Source organism: Carcharodon carcharias, chromosome 14 (genome assembly GCF_017639515.1).
Source record: "Carcharodon carcharias isolate sCarCar2 chromosome 14, sCarCar2.pri, whole genome shotgun sequence".
NCBI lineage: Eukaryota > Metazoa > Chordata > Chondrichthyes > Lamniformes > Lamnidae > Carcharodon > Carcharodon carcharias.
This window is the reverse complement of record NC_054480.1, coordinates 117920888-117938850: the sequence shown is the minus strand read 5'-3', so window position 1 is coordinate 117938850 and position 17963 is coordinate 117920888. Positions and strand designations below refer to the sequence as shown.

General features: G+C 45.7%; 1 protein-coding gene across 7 annotated transcripts in view; it reads right to left on the bottom strand.

Annotated features, from left to right (window-relative positions):
- LOC121286849 (dedicator of cytokinesis protein 7-like) overlaps nucleotides 1–17963 on the bottom strand; it is a 203439-nt gene that overhangs the window by 14227 nt on the left and 171249 nt on the right. For 5 of the 7 annotated variants that reach the window (XM_041203978.1, XM_041203980.1, XM_041203979.1 and 2 more), the window contains 4 exons: nucleotides 17377–17508; nucleotides 16272–16406; nucleotides 14940–15029; nucleotides 10415–10651 (listed from right to left, as the gene is read on the bottom strand). In XM_041203978.1, the coding sequence (XP_041059912.1) occupies nucleotides 10415–10651; nucleotides 14940–15029; nucleotides 16272–16406; nucleotides 17377–17508 (594 nt within the window). Of the gene's footprint in view, nucleotides 1–2337; nucleotides 2818–10414; nucleotides 10652–14939; nucleotides 15030–16271; nucleotides 16407–17376; nucleotides 17509–17678; nucleotides 17806–17963 lie in introns of those variants that run through there. The other 2 variants (XM_041203982.1, XM_041203984.1) reach the window with 2 other exon arrangements.

Here is a 17963-nt window from a genome sequence, read left to right as displayed (position 1 = left end):
TGGCCCCCTCTCTGTAAAGTTCTATGGTTCCAGAGTTTTAAAATGAGCGAAAGCTTTTACATTCTGACGATTATCCCTTGAATGTGATATTTCTTTGTAGTTATTTATGTGGAATCCACAAGGCACAGTGAGGTACAGCTGAGTCGGAAAGTTGCGGTACTTCAGATGGTGAATCAGTTTATTCAGCACTTATAGACACAATGGGTGGAAGTGAAAGTTTTCTGAGTTGCTACAGCACAATTATATCCTGAATTGTTAATATTTCTGTTTGATGCACTTCTCTTTACTCCTTTAAGAAACTCTTTAAACCTATCTCCCTGAGCAGGCTGTTGGTCACCTGTCCTAATGGATTTTTCTTTGGCTTAGTGTCAATTTTTCTCTGTTTGCACTACTCTGAAGTGCTTTGGGACATTTTACCAAGTTCAAATAAATACACACACCCATATAAAACATAAATACACAGTGTTACAAGTACAAACACACATATGAACACGCAAAAATAAATAGTTCATATAAACTTAAACATCCATTTAACACATCAATATAAATACATTAACATAATCAAACATTCATAGAAATACAAAAAGTGCCCATATAAACTTATAATAGGTTTTCTTTCTGATTTCAAACTTTCTGATTTGGTAATATTTACTTCCTATTTCACTTCCTTAGTCAATTACTGAACACATATCCACCTCAAATATTCTTGCAATAACTGTTCTCATTTTGGTCACTGTTCCAAGGACTGGTCTATTGTTTTATCTGGTGAAATATACCACTTGCTATGAAGATGTGCTTTTATCAAATATTGATTTTTAATTAATCAGCTGGAGACTGGAATTGGACTTTTTAAAACAGACTTTGTTGAAACTGAAACTTTAAATCATAGCAAGATGGCCAACACTAATTTACATTACAATATATTTCACATTCCAACCCTATGGATAGGAAACGGCAAGTCTTAAAAACTTGCACCCATACATGCCCCCACCTCCCAACCCCTCCCCGGGGACCATGAAAGACCTTCCTTCCTGCCCTATTGACAAGATATTTATCGAAATCACTGTATTCAACAGCTGAAGACAAACCATTAAAAGGTTAATTGCTTGGACACAAGACCTTGATTTTTAAGATAGCTCTCCAGGTGAGCTAATCTCGTTACAATTGGAATCTACAACTATGCTTGAATTACTGGCACTTTGAGAGGGGAAGAGGTCACATGACCAGCCAAGTCTTTTGTATGGTTTAAGGACATGGCTTTCTGAGCAGAACAGAACTAGCAGCTGATCTAAGTGGAGTTCATGCCGCACTCTCTTTTACAAGCTTGAACCCTGTATACTCATTTGACTTCCTCTCCATTCTGCAGTAGACAGAGATTTCTTTGAAAAAAATCAACACCACGGTAGTATCTCCAGGAAGACAGAAAGACCAGCTACAGCTTTAAACTACCTCAGGACTGAAGGCAAGACAACTGGATTCAGCCCGTAGCCAGCAGATACTCCAAGTTGTGAACTGTGAACTTCTTTTATTTGTTATGGACCAAAATGTTGCCGAATATATCCTCCCCTACTCTGTAACCTGTACTGGTGCACGTGAACTTCGAGTGTGCGTGGAAGTCAGGGCGTATTTTTATTACTTTTTTACACAGGTCGGTTTTAACATAATAAAACTAACCTCTCTTTGCTAAGGAAACCTAAAGAAAACCTATCTGACTAGTTATTTTATGATCACAGCACAAACAGTTTAAGTTCACATTGAATTGACAAAGATATCCTTATCCAAAACAAGAGAAAACCTGTTGCAATCAAACAAGGAGAGGGAAAAGAGGGGAGGGCATTCTCCACCTCCACACCTGGTCTTAACACACTCAAAATCTATCTACTAATATTTTACAGCAATACTGAAAATCCTTTCTTTAAAACTTCATTTTTAACTTTTTGTCTAACACCAAGCACACTTGCCCATAATGGGCAATTCAATAAATCATACCTGCATTTAATTTGCACATTGTCACATTTAAAAATCTGGTGATTAAAAACAAAAAACTGCGGATGCTAGAAATCCAAAACAAAAACAGAATTACCTGGAAAAACTCAGCAGGTCTGGCAGCATCGGCGGAGAAGAAAAGAGTTGACGTTTCGAGTCCTCATGACCCTTCAACAGAACTCAACCAGTTCTGTTGAAGGGTCATGAGGACTTGAAACGTCAACTCTTTTCTTCTCCAGTTCTGTTGAAGGGTTATGAGGACTTGAAACGTCAACTCTTTTCTTCTCCGCCGATGCTGCCAGACCTGCTGAGTTTTTCCAAGTAATTCTGTTTTTGTTTTAAAAATCTGGTGTTGCTTCACAAACAATTAATTAGACTGAAGCGTAATGACTGTTGTTATGGAGCAAACACATCAGTTAACGAGCACACAGTAAGATCCCACATATAGCAATAGCATTCGGTAGGGGTGGTTAAGGGAGGGATGTAGACCAGGGGCCAGCTCTTCCAATACTGCCATGGGATCTTTAATATCCACTTGGACCACCTGAACAGGTAGATGCTTTAATGTCTCATTCAAAAGATGGCATCCCTGGGGGTGTAGCACTCTCTCAGGGCTATATGAGAATATCAGCCTCATTATTAGCTCAAGTCCTAGCATGGTTAGAAATTATTTCGGAGATAGAGAGTCGGGATAAAAAGTACATTCTTTGATTGTCGAGAGTGACAAGTGATGTTCCATAGGGCATTGTAATGGATTCTCAGCTTTTCATCATATTTATCCATGACTTGGTGATGGGATAGAGAATTGTAGCTCCAGGCTTGCAGAACACACTAAATTGAAGGGACAGTAAGTAGTGTAGATGGGAGTAGGAAGTTACAAACAGACAGAATCAGTGAGTAGGCAAAACTGTGAATGAAATTCAATGTGAGAAAGTGTGAGGCAATCTACTTTGGATCCAATAAGGACAAATCAGAGAATTTTCTAAATAGTAACAAACTGTAGAGGAGCAAAATGATTTAAATGTTCCTCTGTATAAATCAGTAAAAGCTTATGTGTAGCTACAAAGTGTAATCAGAAAGGCGAATGGAAAGTTGGCTTTTATGTAAGGAGACCAGGAATACAAATGGCATTAAATGATGCATTTGTTGTACAAAGCATTAGTCAAATTCTATCTGAAGTATCACATTCAGTTCTGGCCAGTGACCCTGAGCAACTATCTGAGAAAGGATTTAGTGGCTTTGCAGGGCTGATAGCGGAGATTCATCAGATTGATATCAAGCTTCAAGGTTTAAATTATTAGAATACATTGCATAAACTTGGCTTGTATTCCCTTGGAAATAGAAGACTGAGCTGTTTGAAATGTTAAAAAGGTTTGATAGGGTGGTTACTGTTGTAACATTGTTTGGTGTCTCATTAAGAGATCTGGAGGCTTGTATGGTTGAACATAGCAGTTCATTGATATCCTGTAACTATATACATCTCCAAGGTACAGCCTTGCATGGGTGCTGTCATGGTACTGGCTCCTTCCAGATTCTACTACACACAATCCACCATCATGTGACTCTCTGCATCAGACTGTGGGTAGTACTGTTCTCCAGTCCCACATTAACCCTTGCTAACCTGAACATCCTTATACTACACCTCCCCCACCCCAGTCCTTACCCAAATATATTTACAATACAATCTTCTTTACTAGCTACACCTTCTCCACCACCCCGAACTCTGCCCATGCATAATCCCCAACACTGTGCAAATACCGACCCCCCCCCCCCCCCCCCCCCCCCCCCCCCATACATTTCTGACTTAATAATTTCAGATGGTCTGGGAGCTTGACAATTCTTCCAGATCTTGTTCTGTCATGTTTGGAGGGATGGTAGTCTCAGTTGTTTTGGGTTGACTTTGTCAGTTTGGCATTGAAATTGTAGTATTCTGTGCTTCTGGCACTTTGGTGTCACTACTTGATTTGCTTTTTGCACTCGAGTTGTGCTTGTCTTAATTGATAATCCATCTGCTTTGTTCGGACACTGTGGGTTTGTCCTGTTCCTCCCAGAGGGATTGTTCACTCCATTCATTCCTAGAGTGGACTCAGATTTTCTTTTTCCGTGGGGTCCATGCTCTTCCTGGATGTTGATATTTCAAAAATGAAACCTTCAATTCCACTCATTTCACAATTTCAGCCAAATATTTGTTTACTCTCTTGTTTTCCAATCTTTTTTCAAGCTTATGAATCTTTTCATTCAGCTCAGCAACTAATCTGGTTCTGTTGTCTTTGTTTCTGAGCTTTTTGCTTTTAAAGTCTGGATTTGCTCTTCCATACTACACATAACATCTTTAATGTTCTTAAGATTAGATCGAAGTTCAAGAATTTGATAAGTTTTGGCTGTTAATTCTGCATTCAACCAACTGCTCTGAGTCATCAGTAATTCCTTTTCCTCAGTCAAACATTTTTCATGATACTTAATAGATACTTCTGATGCTTGAAGTTCATCCGGTTCTAGATTTCATCAGCAAACTCATCTTCCATCCGTGAAAGTTGGTTCTCTACATTGAATAGTTTTTCCTTAGCAGAGCCTAATTCCTGTGTGCTATCCTTCAAGCTCACATTCTTTAATTTTACTTCTGCTGGTTGTTTCTGAGGTTCTTCATGCTCCCTGGTGACAACTTCTACTTTCTCTTTTTTTTGACATTCTAGGTTCTTGATTTTCATTTCAGTCATGTCATTTTTCAATAGCTCAATGGTCCTCAGCAAGTTTGAGATATCCTCTAGTTCCTTGAGCTTCAGCATCGGATTTGCATTTTCCAATCCTATTTCTTTCTTTTCTTTCTCCATCTGCCGCAGAGCTTTGTCCTTGTCCTTCATTTTGATTTCACTGTTGGCCAGGCAAAGTCTTAACTTGTTTCAGTTCCGTAATTGTGCTACTCTTGCCTTCATTATCTACTCGCAGTTTGGGAAGCTCTACAGCTTTTCCTATCAATGCCACCTCTTTCCCATTCAGCTGGTTATTCAGCTTTTCAGTCTCTTTCTTGTACCCCATGGCTTCCACCTGGAATATTGAACATTGCTGAGTCTTCTCTGCCAACTGGTTTTTCGGTTTTCTCAGAGTGACATTAAATTCATTTTTCTTCCCTTTGTAATTTTCCAGAGGAACAAACTTTGGCCTGAGGGATCCTTTTTGTGTGTGAAGATCCTTCTTTGTGAAGCTCAATTGCTTTGTCTTGAGTTTTGTAATTTAACAGAGTCTTCTCAACTTTATTCTGCTATTCCTCCATTCTACTGTTCAAGGCAGTTTTCATTTCTTCGTGCTGCTGAAGGGTTATGTATTCCTTTTGCATTTGATCTTGAAGGACAATTAGCTGTTTATTCAACTATTTATTTTCTTGTTGACCTCTTGCCAACCCATGCTGCACTTTGGTGCATTGTTTTGTCATTACCTGATGGTTCCAATACAGCTTACGTCCAAGTGGTATTCGACATCTTTTTTAGCTCCTCATGTATTTCCAGGGCCACATGTTGATCTTCAAATAGTCTTTCAGGGCAGCAACTTTTTGAGTACCTTTTCTACCTGTTGTTGTGCCAGGCTATACTTCTGGTTGAGTTCTTCCAACTCAGCTTTGGTACGAACATCTTCTTGTGGAACAGTTTCATTTTCTTTTTGCAGGTTTTGTTTCTTGTGGTTACCTAAGATAGCTTTCCTTCATTCACAGCCATCTGTTCACTCTGCACTGCCACCTGCTGCTGCAGTTAGGGTAATGTGTCAGGATTTTCAAAAAAGCTCTATGCTTAAGCATTTCGACTGCTTCTCAGCCTCTTCTTTCTTCTGTGTTAATCTCTTCAGTTTGTGCACTTCATTGCACTGACATGATCTGCGACCATCTTGTGGTTTGCTTAAGTATTGTCTCCCTTGGTCTGGGCTCTCCTGTCTCCCTCACCCTGGGGTCTCCTTGCCCCTTTAGTGCTTTATTGGGCGTGTTCTAGACTTTCTATTAAGGTCTGTGTTCTCCAAAACATGGGCTGGGATTTTCTGTGCCTACCGGCATCAGGCATATACGGTGGCGCGAGCGGACAACGTGGCGAGATGGCCAAAATCAGTTCCAAGATGTCGTGAGACCAGCTTGCGATCATCTGCTCTGCCCTCTGATGGCGGGTCGCATTCCCCGCCATTGGGAGTCGGGAATATCAGCGTACCATTATAAGGCTAGGCTGCCCGACTCATCCCCCACTGTTAGATCCTCCACCCACATCAGCGGGAAAACACACTGATGTGTTTCACAACAGCATATATAAGGCCTGCACTTGGCGGGCTGCACTTTGCTCAGGACTTCAAGGTTTGTTTGCCTACCTTGCTTTGATCAGCACTGGCAGTCATCAGCGCCAGGCTTCACAGACAGCACCACATCACTTTTACGGGAAGCTCATGGGTAGGTTTCCACCTACCAGATCAGCTTTTCCACACCTGCAGGGCAAGGTCTTGCTTGGGGTAAGGGGAGAAATGGCCTCAGGCAAGGGAAGTCCTGCAGGACGAGAGCTGTACTGGGGAAGGGGGGTATCCCAGGGTGTGTGTGGAGCACATATTGATCTTTGCAAGTAGCCTCAAGATGGTGAGGGCTGAGGAGGCAGTCTCCACAGGAGATGAGGCCAGATGGACATGTGGGGGTGTGTGTGAGAGAATGGGTGGTGATGTCCCTTGGGCTGTCAGTGAGTGAGATTCCGGCGAATGTGTGATGAGCTTGAGTGTGAGTTTAGAGTGATGAGATGGCTGCCATACCCTGGCTGCACAGATGAGATCATTCATCCTCTATCTGCATTGGATGGCCAATCTCTTCTGTGCAGCATTGGCACTGACCACCACTGCCATTGCCTACCAAGCCAGAGAGGTAATGTAGCTGCCCCTCCTGTGGCCAGAGGCGGGGGGGTGGGGGGTGTAGCCGACATCACAGCAGGTCTCTATGGCGTCCATAAGGACCTCAAGGGCTGCAGTCTTCTTGTCTTTTGGGGCCATATCTTCTTTGTTGCAGTCCTGGGCTGGAAGCAGTGAGCGTGGCTGTACTTTAAATGTGGTGCCTGGTGTTATGAAGTGGCAAGGTAACAGCAGGGCAGGCGAATCGGAGCCTGTCTGACATCGAAACTGTGTGTATCCTGGGAATGCATAACTAATATGGTGGGTTTGGAACAATACAGCGTGAAAAGTCACCCTTGCAGCCAGTGGGTAAAATATCGTTTTATCCGCCCACTCCCATACTTGGTGTAAATCTGGGATGATTCATTCCATGGTGTTTAAAACACTGGTCAAAGGCTTTTACTCGCTCACCAAACGTGGTTTAGGATTCATCTATATCTTGTTTTAGGATTACTTCAACCAAAAATACATCAAACAATTAGGAAATGTATTACCACCACCTGGAAGTTCCCCTCCAAGTCGCTCACCATCCTGACTTGGAAATATATCGCTGTTCCTTCACTGTCACTGGGTCAAAATCCAGGAACTCCCTTCCTAACAGCACTGTAGGTGTACCTACACTACACAGGCTGCATCAGTTCAATAAGGCAGCTCACCACCACTTTCTCAAGGGCAACTAGGGATGGGCAATAAATGCTGGCACAGACAGCGAAGCCCACATCCTGTGAATGAATTAAAAAAGCTTGTACTACTTCTGATTTCTGACTTAATTCTGATGTACTCCTGTAATCTAAAGATTTTCTTCTCCATGACGCCCAATGTTAGGTCCGGTTTGGCCCTTTCCTTAGCCTAAATTGGTCTGGTAGTTCTAATTTACCATCCATGGTCATTTTTCATAATAGGGGAGTACCTCTTTATTTTTTCTGTTCAATATGATGTTCCTCCCGCACTCATTGGTTTTCAGTCGGCTTCCATTGCGCTGATGAGGCTGTTTTTTTCAAACTTATTCACTCTGCAGGAAATCTTTGGAAATAAGTTGCTTATCTGAGCTTTGGAACTCAATTTGAAGGCGTTACTTTAGCTCTGCCTTCTATTTTAACACCTTTTTTTCCATTCAGTTGAGCTGAGCCACCATGTGTTATGGTGTCGGCTGTGAACCCATGCTGCAGCTATCTTGCAGCTGCGCTCTGTTACGCCGGTGCTGATTCTGATTGTTCCCGATTTTTGTGACCTGCTTGGTCCCTTGACTCCGCTTTCACTCAGGTTCTTCCCTTCATCTGCATGGTGGATTACTGTCCTGCCTTTCAGCTTTTTTATCTTTTATCGAATTTTGTTCAGCACTTTGTGATCTAGCCGGGTCCCTTGACTCTGCGTTCGATCAGGTCTGGCAATGGACCTCCACATGCCCTGGTGGAGTCCTTCAGCCTCCATGTCTGCAATGGAGCTTCTTTTTAGGTGATCTCCAAATATGTCTTCAATTTAGGCACACTTCTCACAAGTCAGACTGAAGTTTCTTTACTTCTTCATGCTTTCTGGATCTCAGGGCCCATTCTTCACTGCCACCGTGTTGTAAGGTTGTTCGGTGTCTCACTAAGAGCCCTGGGGGCTTGTATAGTTGAACTGTTTATTGGTAACCCATAACTATATACATCTCCAAGGTACAGCCCTCCATGCTGGCTCCTTCCAGACTCTACTACACATAGTCCACCATCATGTGACTCTCTACATCATTTCATGGGTAGTACGTTCTCCCTTCCCCATTAACCCTTACTAACCTGAACACCCTTTACTACAGTTACAGTTTCCTCTGGTGTGGGAATCCAGAACAAAGGGGGCACAAGTTTCAAGTTCAAGCAAGGAAATTCAGGAGGGAAATCAGGAAGCACTTCTTCACTCAAAGGAAGTAAAAATCTGGAATTCTGTCCTCCAGAATACTGGTTGCTGGCTCAACTGTAACTAACAAGTCTGAGATCGATAGATTTTTGCTATAGGTAAGGGTAAACAGAATTGAGGTACAGATCAGCAATGATCTAATGGAATAGTGGAACAGGCTTGAGGAGCTGAATGGCCTACATATTTTCTGACTTACATACAGAAAGCATTTACAACAATGACAACTTTTATTTATATTATTTACAGAATAAAACATCCCGCAACACTTCACACTAGAGTTATAAAGCAAAATTAGACACCGAGACACAGAAAATGATCTTAGAGAAGATGGCCCAAAAGCAAGAGGTAGATTTTTAGAGGTGTCTGAAAAGGAGAAAGAGAGGTAGAGAGGCAGAGAGATATAGGGAGGGAATTCCAGAACTGAGAGCTCAGGAGGCATGGCCATCTCTGTTGATGCAATTAAAATCTTGGATGCTCAAAAGACCAGAATTAGATGAATGCAGGATTGTGATGTTGGAGGATATTATAGAGATAGTGAGCTGTGAGGGCACAGAGGGATTTGAAAACAAGGACGAAAATTTTTAAATCAAGACATCGTTTGGTCTTGGGAACAATGTAATTCAGCAAATACAAGGGTGATAGGTGAATGAGACTTGATGTGAATAAAAACGAAGGCAACAGAGTTTTTCAAGTGTAGGGAAGAAATGGGAGAGCAGCAGGTGTGCCTGGAATAGTCTAGAGTTAACAAAGGCATGAGTGAGGGTTTCAGCGGCCAATGAGCTGAGGCATGGATAAAGTCTGCCAATGTTACCGAAGTGTAAATAGGCAGTCTTACTGATGGCGCGGATAGGTGGTAGGAAGCTCATCTTGGGGTCTGGTACGACACCAAGGTTGTGAACTGTCTGGTTCAGCCTCAGACTGTTGCCAGAGAAATGAATGAGTCAGTAGCCAGGGAATGGAGTTTGGAGTGGAGACCAAAAACAATGGCTTCAGTCTTTCAAATATTTAATTGGAGGACATTTCTGCTCCTGTAGTACTGGATGTCAGATAAGCAGTCTGATTATTTAGCAACATTAGGGAAATTGAGAGAAGCGGTAGTGAGGTAGAGTTGGGTGTTGTGAGTGTACATGTGTAAATAAATGCCATGGTTTCAGATGATGTCACCAAGAGGCAGCATATAGATGAGAGGTAGGAGGGGGGGCCAAAGATAGATCATTGGAGTTCACCAGAGGTAACAGTGCAGTTGATATCAATTGATATCCGGGCTACAATTAGTTTGATAAGAATGGAACCAAGTAAGAGCATCCCACCCAGCTGGACGATGGTGGAGAGGTATTGGAGGAGGATGGATGGGTCAACCATGCCAAAGACTGCAGAGAGGTTGAGAAGGATGAGGAAGGAAAGTTTGCCTTTGTCACAGTCACATCGGATGTCATTCGATACTGTGGCAGAGGCAGAAATCCGATTAGAGGGATTCAAATAGGGAGTTCCAGGAAAGATGGGTATGGGATTTGGGAGGCAACATCACATTCAAGGATTTTGGAGGGAAAAGGTTGGAGTTGGAGCAGTAGTCTGCAACTGATAACAACCGAGCCAAGCACTTTTGTGTTGGAAGCCCTGAGACTGATCAGCTCACCTCCTGCCTCTCTATGATACTGATCCTCGTCTTGATGTAAGGGAAAGCATGCAGGGTTGTCAGAATGGTTTTACGTTTATACTGCTGGCTGAGCTCTCCATGTGCCCGGCCATTCAGTGTATATGGTGTGCTGTAGATGAACCGCCGCAAGTTAGAATTCCTCTCATAATAGCCAACTCGGTTTTTCAGTTCATATTCTTCAAAGTAAGGCTCAACGTAAGTTATCTGTAGGTAGGCCTTCAAAGGAAACAAAGTTTCATTAGTTTAATCATTTTCTCTTAGAGTTCCTTTCTGACTGAATCATGGGTTTCCAACCAGCAGCAGGAACCCTGGCTGATTTTAACCCTTTCTGCTCTAGGGCCACTCAGGCTAATTGTGGTTTCCTATTCCTGCCCTGGCTGCGATCGCCATAGAACAAGTATTGGTGAACCTGCGACATTCCAGTTCTGTGTGGCTCAGTTTCCCATTGCCCTGACTAGTTGAGCTAGAGCAACAGAAATTAAACATTTCTTGTATACAAATATCTCACTAGGTCTTGAAATGTTTCAGCCCCTCGGTTCTGTACACAGGGCACATTGGGATACCCAGTTCTGCCCGTATACAGCGCATCCCCCACACACTGTCCCTCTGGCCCCAGCCTACACGCAGCTCATCCCCCACACTGCCTCCACCCCACCTGTATGGAGTCCATTCCCCACACTTGCCTCCACCCCACCTGTATGAAGTCCATTCCACACACTGCCACCACCCCACCTATACGGAGCCCATCCCCCACACTGCCTCCACCCCACCTATACGGAGCCCATCCCCCACACTGCCTCCACTCCACCTGTATGGAGCCCATCCCCCACACTCCCCCTACCCCACCTGTATGGAGCATCCCGACACTGCCTCTACCCCACCTATATGGAGCCTATCCTTCAAACTGCCTCTACCCCGCCTGCACGGAGCCTATCCTCCACACTGCCTCTAGCCAGCCTGTACAGTCTATTGCCCACACTGCCTCTACCCCGCCTGTACGGAGCCTATCCTTCAAACTGTCTCCAGCCAGCCTGTATGGAGCCTATCCTTCAAACTGCCTCTACCCCGCCTGTACGGAGCCTATCCTTCAAACTGCCTCTACCCCGCCTGTACGGAGCCTATCCTTCAAACTGCCTCTACCCCGCCTGTACGGAGCCTATCCTTCAAACTGCCTCTACCCCGCCTGTACGGAGCCTATCCTTCAAACTGCCTCTACCCCGCCTGTACGGAGCCTATCCTTCAAACTGCCTCTACCCCGCCTGTACGGAGCCTATCCTTCAAACTGCCTCTACCCCGTCTGTATAGCCTATCCTCCACACTACCTCTACCCCGCCTATACGGAGCCTATCCTTCAAACTGCCTCTACCCCGCCTGTACAGCCTATCCTCCAAACTGCCTCTACCCCGCCTGTACAGCCTATCCTCCACACTGCCTCTAGCCCACCTGTACAGCCTATCCTCCACACTGCCTCTACCCCGCCTGTACAGCCTATCCTCCACACTGCCTCTAGCCAGCCTGTACGGAGCCTATCCTTCAAACTGCCTCGACCCCGCCTGTACGGAGCCTATCCTTCAAACTGCCTCTACCCCGCCTGTACGGAGCCTATCCTTCAAACTGCCTCTACCCCACCTGTACGGAGCCTATTCTTCAAACTGCCTCTACCCCACCTGTACGGAGCCTATCCTTCAAACTGCCTCCAGCCAGCCTGTACGGAGACTATCCTTCAAACTGCCTCTAGCCAGCCTGTACAGCCTATCCTCCACACTGCCTCTACCCCACCTATATGGAGCCTATCCTTCAAACTGCCTCTACCCCGCCTGTACGGAGACTATCCTCCACACTGCCTCTAGCTAGCCTGTACAGCCTATCCTTCAAACTGCCTCTACCCCGCCTGTACAGCCTATCCTTCAAACTGCCTCTAGCCAGCCTGTACAGCCTATCCTCCACACTGCCTCTACCCCGCCTGTACGGTCTATTGCCCACACTGCCTCTACCCCGCCTGTACAGTCTATTGCCCACACTGCCTCTACCCCGCCTGTACGGAGCCTATCCTTCAAACTGCCTCCAGCCAGCCTGTATGGAGCCTATCCTTCACACTGCCTCTACCCCGCCTGTACAGCCTATCCTCCACACTACCTCTACCCCGCCTGTACAGCCTATCCTTCAAACTGCCTCTACCCCGCCTGTACGGAGGCTATCCTTCAAACTGCCTCTACCCCGCCTGTACGGAGCCTATCCTTCAAACTGCCTCTACCCCGCCTGTACAGAGCCTATCCTCCACACTGCCTCTACTCCACCTGTACGGAGCCTATCCTTCACACTGCCTCTAGCCAGCCTGTACGGAGCCTATCCTTCAAACTGCCTCTACCCCGCCTGTACGGAGCCTATCCTTCAAACTGCCTCTATCCCGCCTGTACGGAGCCTATCCTTTAAACTGCCTCTAGCCAGCCTGTACAGCCTATCCTTCAAACTGCCTCTACCCCGCCTGTACAGCCTATCCTCCACACTGCCTCTACCCCGCCTGTACAGTCTATTGCCCACACGGCCTCTACCCCGCCTGTACGGAGCCTATCCTTCAAACTGCCTCCAGCCAGCCTGTATGGAGCCTATCCTTCACACTGCCTCTACCCCGCCTGTCCGGAGACTATCCTCCACACTGCCTCTAGCCCGCCTGTACAGCCTATCCTCCACACTACCTCTACCCCGCCTGTACAGCCTATCCTTCAAACTGCCTCTACCCCGCCTGTACGGAGCCTATCCTTCAAACTGCCTCTACCCCGCCTGTACGGAGCCTATCCTTCAAACTGCCTCCAGCCAGCCTGTATGGAGCCTATCCTTCACACTGCCTCTACCCCGCCTGTACGGAGCCTATCCTTCAAACTGCCTCTACCCCGCCTGTACGGAGCCTATCCTTCAAACTGCCTCTACCCCGCCTGTACGGAGACTATCCTCCACACTGCCTCTAGCCCGCCTGTACAGCCTATCCTCCACACTACCTCTACCCCGCCTGTACAGCCTATCCTTCAAACTGCCTCTACCCCGCCTGTACGGAGCCTATCCTTCAAACTGCCTCTACCCCGCCTGTACGGAGCCTATCCTTCAAACTGCCTCTACCCCGCCTGTACGGAGCCTATCCTCCACACTGCCTCTACTCCACCTGTACGGAGCCTATCCTTCACACTGCCTCTACCCCGCCTGTACAGAGCCTATCCTTTAAACTGCCTCTAGCCAGCCTGTACAGCCTATCCTTCAAACTGCCTCTACCCCGCCTGTACAGCCTATCCTCCACACTGCCTCTACCCCGCCTGTACAGTCTATTGCCCACACGGCCTCTACCCCGCCTGTACGGAGCCTATCCTTCAAACTGCCTCCAGCCAGCCTGTATGGAGCCTATCCTTCAAACTGCCTCTACCCCGCCTGTATGGAGCCTATCCTTCAAACTGCCTCTACCCCGCCTGTACAGCCTATCCTCCACACTGCCTCTAGCCAGCCTGTATGGAGCCTATCCTTCACACTGCCTCTAGCCAGCCTGTACAGTCTATTGCCCACACTGCATCTACCCCGCCTGTACGGAGCCTATCCTTCAAACTGCCTCCAGCCAGCCTGTATGGAGCCTATCCTTCAAACTGCCTCTACCCTGCCTGTACGGAGCCTATCCTTCAAACTGCCTCTACCCTGCCTGTACAGCCCATCCTTCACACTGCCTCTAGCCAGCCTGTACAGCCTATCCTTCACACTGCCTCTAGCCAGCCTGTATGGAGACTATCCTCCACACTGCCTCTAGCCCGCCTGTACAGCCTATCCTCCACACTGCCTCTACCCCGCCTGTACAGCCTATCCTTCAAACTGCCTCTACCCCGCCTGTACAGCCTATCCTCCACACTGCCTCTACCCCGCCTGTACGGAGACTATCCTTCAAACTGTCTCTACCCCGCCTGTACGGAGCCTATCCTTCAAACTGCCTCTACCCCGCCTGTACAGCCTATCCTCCACACTGCCTCTACCCCGCCTGTACGGAGCCTATCCTTCAAACTGCCTCTACCCCGCCTGTACGGAGACTATCCTCCACACTGCCTCTACCCCGCCTGTACAGCCTATCCTCCACACTGGCTCTACCCTACCTGTACGGAGCCTATCCTTCAAACTGCCTCTACCCCGTCTGTACGGAGTCTATCCTTCAAACTGCCTCTAGCCCGCCTGTACGGAGCCTATCCTTCACACTGCCTCTAGCCAGCCTGTACAGCCTATCATCCACACTGCCTCTACCCCGCCTGTACAGCCTATTGCCCACACTGCCTCTACCCCACCTGTATGGCCCATCCCCCACAATGCCTCTACCTCACCTGTACCAAGCCACCCCCCACCCTGCCTTTACCCGACCTATACACAGCCCATTCCCCACATTGCCTCTACCCAGCCTGTACACAGACCTAATTGCTCTACAGTTTTTTTTTGGCTCATTAATCTTTGAATTTGATGTCATTACTGACAGCTGTTAACACACCTTGCTGGGATCCAGACTTTCTTTCTTAACTGGTGATGAATCTTTGATAACCTCCACTTGATTTTTTCCAAACTGCATTGTGTAAAATTCCTGTAACAAATACCTACATTAATTTAAGACATAGGTACAAAGGAGGCCATTCAGTCCATCATAACAGTGCAGGTGTGAACTCTGTGTTAGGGTTAGCTACTGTAACCACATACCCTTGGTCTTTTCCCATGTTCTTTACTATTTTGCCTCTTCAACTGTTTGACTAATTCCCTTTTAAAGGCAATGACTGATTCACTGTTATTGCCATGTCTGCTATTGTATTCCACATACTAGGAACTCTTTATGCTTTTAATACTTCACCCAAGTTAATGCCCCCTTGTTACCACATCTCTGACACATGGAAATAATCTTCCATTATTTTCCCCTCTCAAACCCTGAAATAATTCTCCATTTAAACATCTCTGTTCTAATTAATACAATCCTAATTTATTAATACTCAGCAGGGTAGGGGTTACATGCTGTATAACCATACTAAGTTCCTCTTTATCCCACATGGTAATGGTTGCTTGCTGTGTAACTATAACGTTGCTCTTTGCTCAGTCAAATTAAGTCTTGGGGCTGTTAATGTGGACCGTAAGCTGCAGCTCCCACCAGCTCTCATTAAAAGCTTCTTGGCGTCCAACTGATCCTGGGCATCACCACTGTTTTGGCAAACCATAGTCATGTTTTGGATTCAGTTTCCCAGCTGTGTCTGCTCTCCTAATCAAAGTTTTCTCCCCATCAAGCTGCTGAATCAATGCTGGAGAAGAAGTTTAATCCTTCCAATTCTTCATAGAATGAAACCAAATCGTCACTATTGGCAGGAGATTTGAGCCTGAAGGCATCACAGCCAAGCCTGCGTCATATCCACCACTGATGGCATCTTTCACACCTGCAGATCGGGGCTGCATGGCCAGTGAAGAAGACTAGGGACCCCAGGTTGATTTACCACCCTAGGAATGTCCTAGCCAATTGATGCATCCCTACTACCTGCCCTAGCTGACTCAGCACAGAATCAGGTTAGATCCTAAGAACATACCTGGTCAATGAGGCTTGGAATCATACCGGATACCTGCCAATTCCCAGCTAGAAGGTTTGTAATTTTAAAAATAAAAACATTGTAGTATTAAAACGAGGAGTACTTCATTGAGATTCTGTCTGGAGAGGCAGTGACTCAGTGCTGTTACTGCTTGACCCCTGCAGAGAGCAGGAACAGTTCGGACGTGCACAGCGCTCCTCAGGAAGTTTGGTCTCACGTTGTTAACTTGCGATATTATGATCTGTGACTAAAAGATCTAGTACCTGTAACCTGGTGGAGATTTCCACTAGCTTAGTGATACCCGGCTCCTTGTACACATACTCCTGCTCATCCAATTCTCCGAACAGCGACCCATAGAATCCCACACGGAAAAATGTTCCAAACATTCTCTTATTATCCTGAAAAAAAATTATTAAAATAAAGGAAGTTTTCATAGAAAGGCTGGAATCTGGAATTGCAAAGAGCAACTGCCTCATCAGCTGTTTATTGAAATTCCAGTGTGGAGGATTTAATGAAGCTGACGCACCAGTTACAACAGAAAGGAGTGTAACCTACAACTGGCCCTACTTTAACCACAGTCCAGATTCACTGTTCCCATCTTTCATCACCTCCACTCTCTGCTTTCTCCACCTGTTCAGCTCCCTCAGTTCAACATTCCTGTAAAGAGACCGCTGGAAGAAGCCCTGTTCTAGGGTTTCATTAATCATATAGAATTATAGAATGGATACAGCACAGAAAGAGGCCATTCAGCCCCTCGTGCCCTCTCCCTGCCAGGGCAATTCGCCTAGTGCCACTCCCCCACCTTTTCCCCATAGCCCTGCAAATTTTTCCTCTTCAGATACTAATCCAATTCACTTGTCCCATGGTGCTTGGATTAAGGCCTGCAATGGTGAATTTGCTGGTTGTTTTCCAATATCTCTATCCAATAACTTTCTTCATGCCTGACAGTGAATATTGACAGAGTTTACTCTGGGAGGCATCAAAACAGACATGACCCAAAATACAAGCATGTTTAGATCCCTGCACTGAGATCAGAAGCAGGAAGCTTGGCTGATTTTCCTCTTCTCACCCCTGAGACTCTCCAACCAGAGCAGCTAATTCACTCATTGGCCTCACCAAGAAACTTGCCTTGACTTTTCCAAATCACATAACAGATTCACCAAAGAAGGTATAGAAAAGCAGCCAATCAAAATGCTCAGTGACCACCATATCAATCAGGGACAGGGGGAGGGAATGGCCTGCTTGTCTCATGAGCAGAATGGCTGCCTGACAATGTTAACACCAGTGCCTGTGGGCACCCAGTATATACCTGGCCTCTCACATTGAACACAAATGTTACTCACACACTGGCACAAGAGGAGCCTTTACCTTACTCAGGATCAGATCAAATGTTTCCTTCAGGTTTCCATGAATAACAGATAATTTCTTAATATTCTGATGAAATTCAGCAATTGGAATTATGATCTTGTAAATTTCATAAACCGCCTCATAATATTCTGCCTTAAAAAAAACAAGTGAAAGTTTTATTTTTAAATGGATACTACACTTTGAAGCTATGAAAATAATGCATCATAGTTCCCAATCTGGGCACACTATATTTAAAACGTGAATCTAATATTGCACAACTCACAATGTGAGAAACTGAACACCATCCCAGGTCAGGTACACTGTGAAATAAATCTGTAGAGACGTGGAGTAAAGGTCCGCCCGCCCAATGGACCATTGAAGGATCATCCGAGTATACAGAGAAGAAGGTTATCCTTGTCTGTGCTGGCTCTTTGCTAGACCATCAAGCAACTACAGGACAGGTACAGCCTATGTTATATGCAGTGCAAAACTCACTTAGCACTGTGTCATCAAACTATCCTAGGTCACGCACATCCCGGAATACATACAAAGTTAAACACCCTTGACACTGTCTCTTCAAGCAATCGGAGAACAGTTATGACATGGTT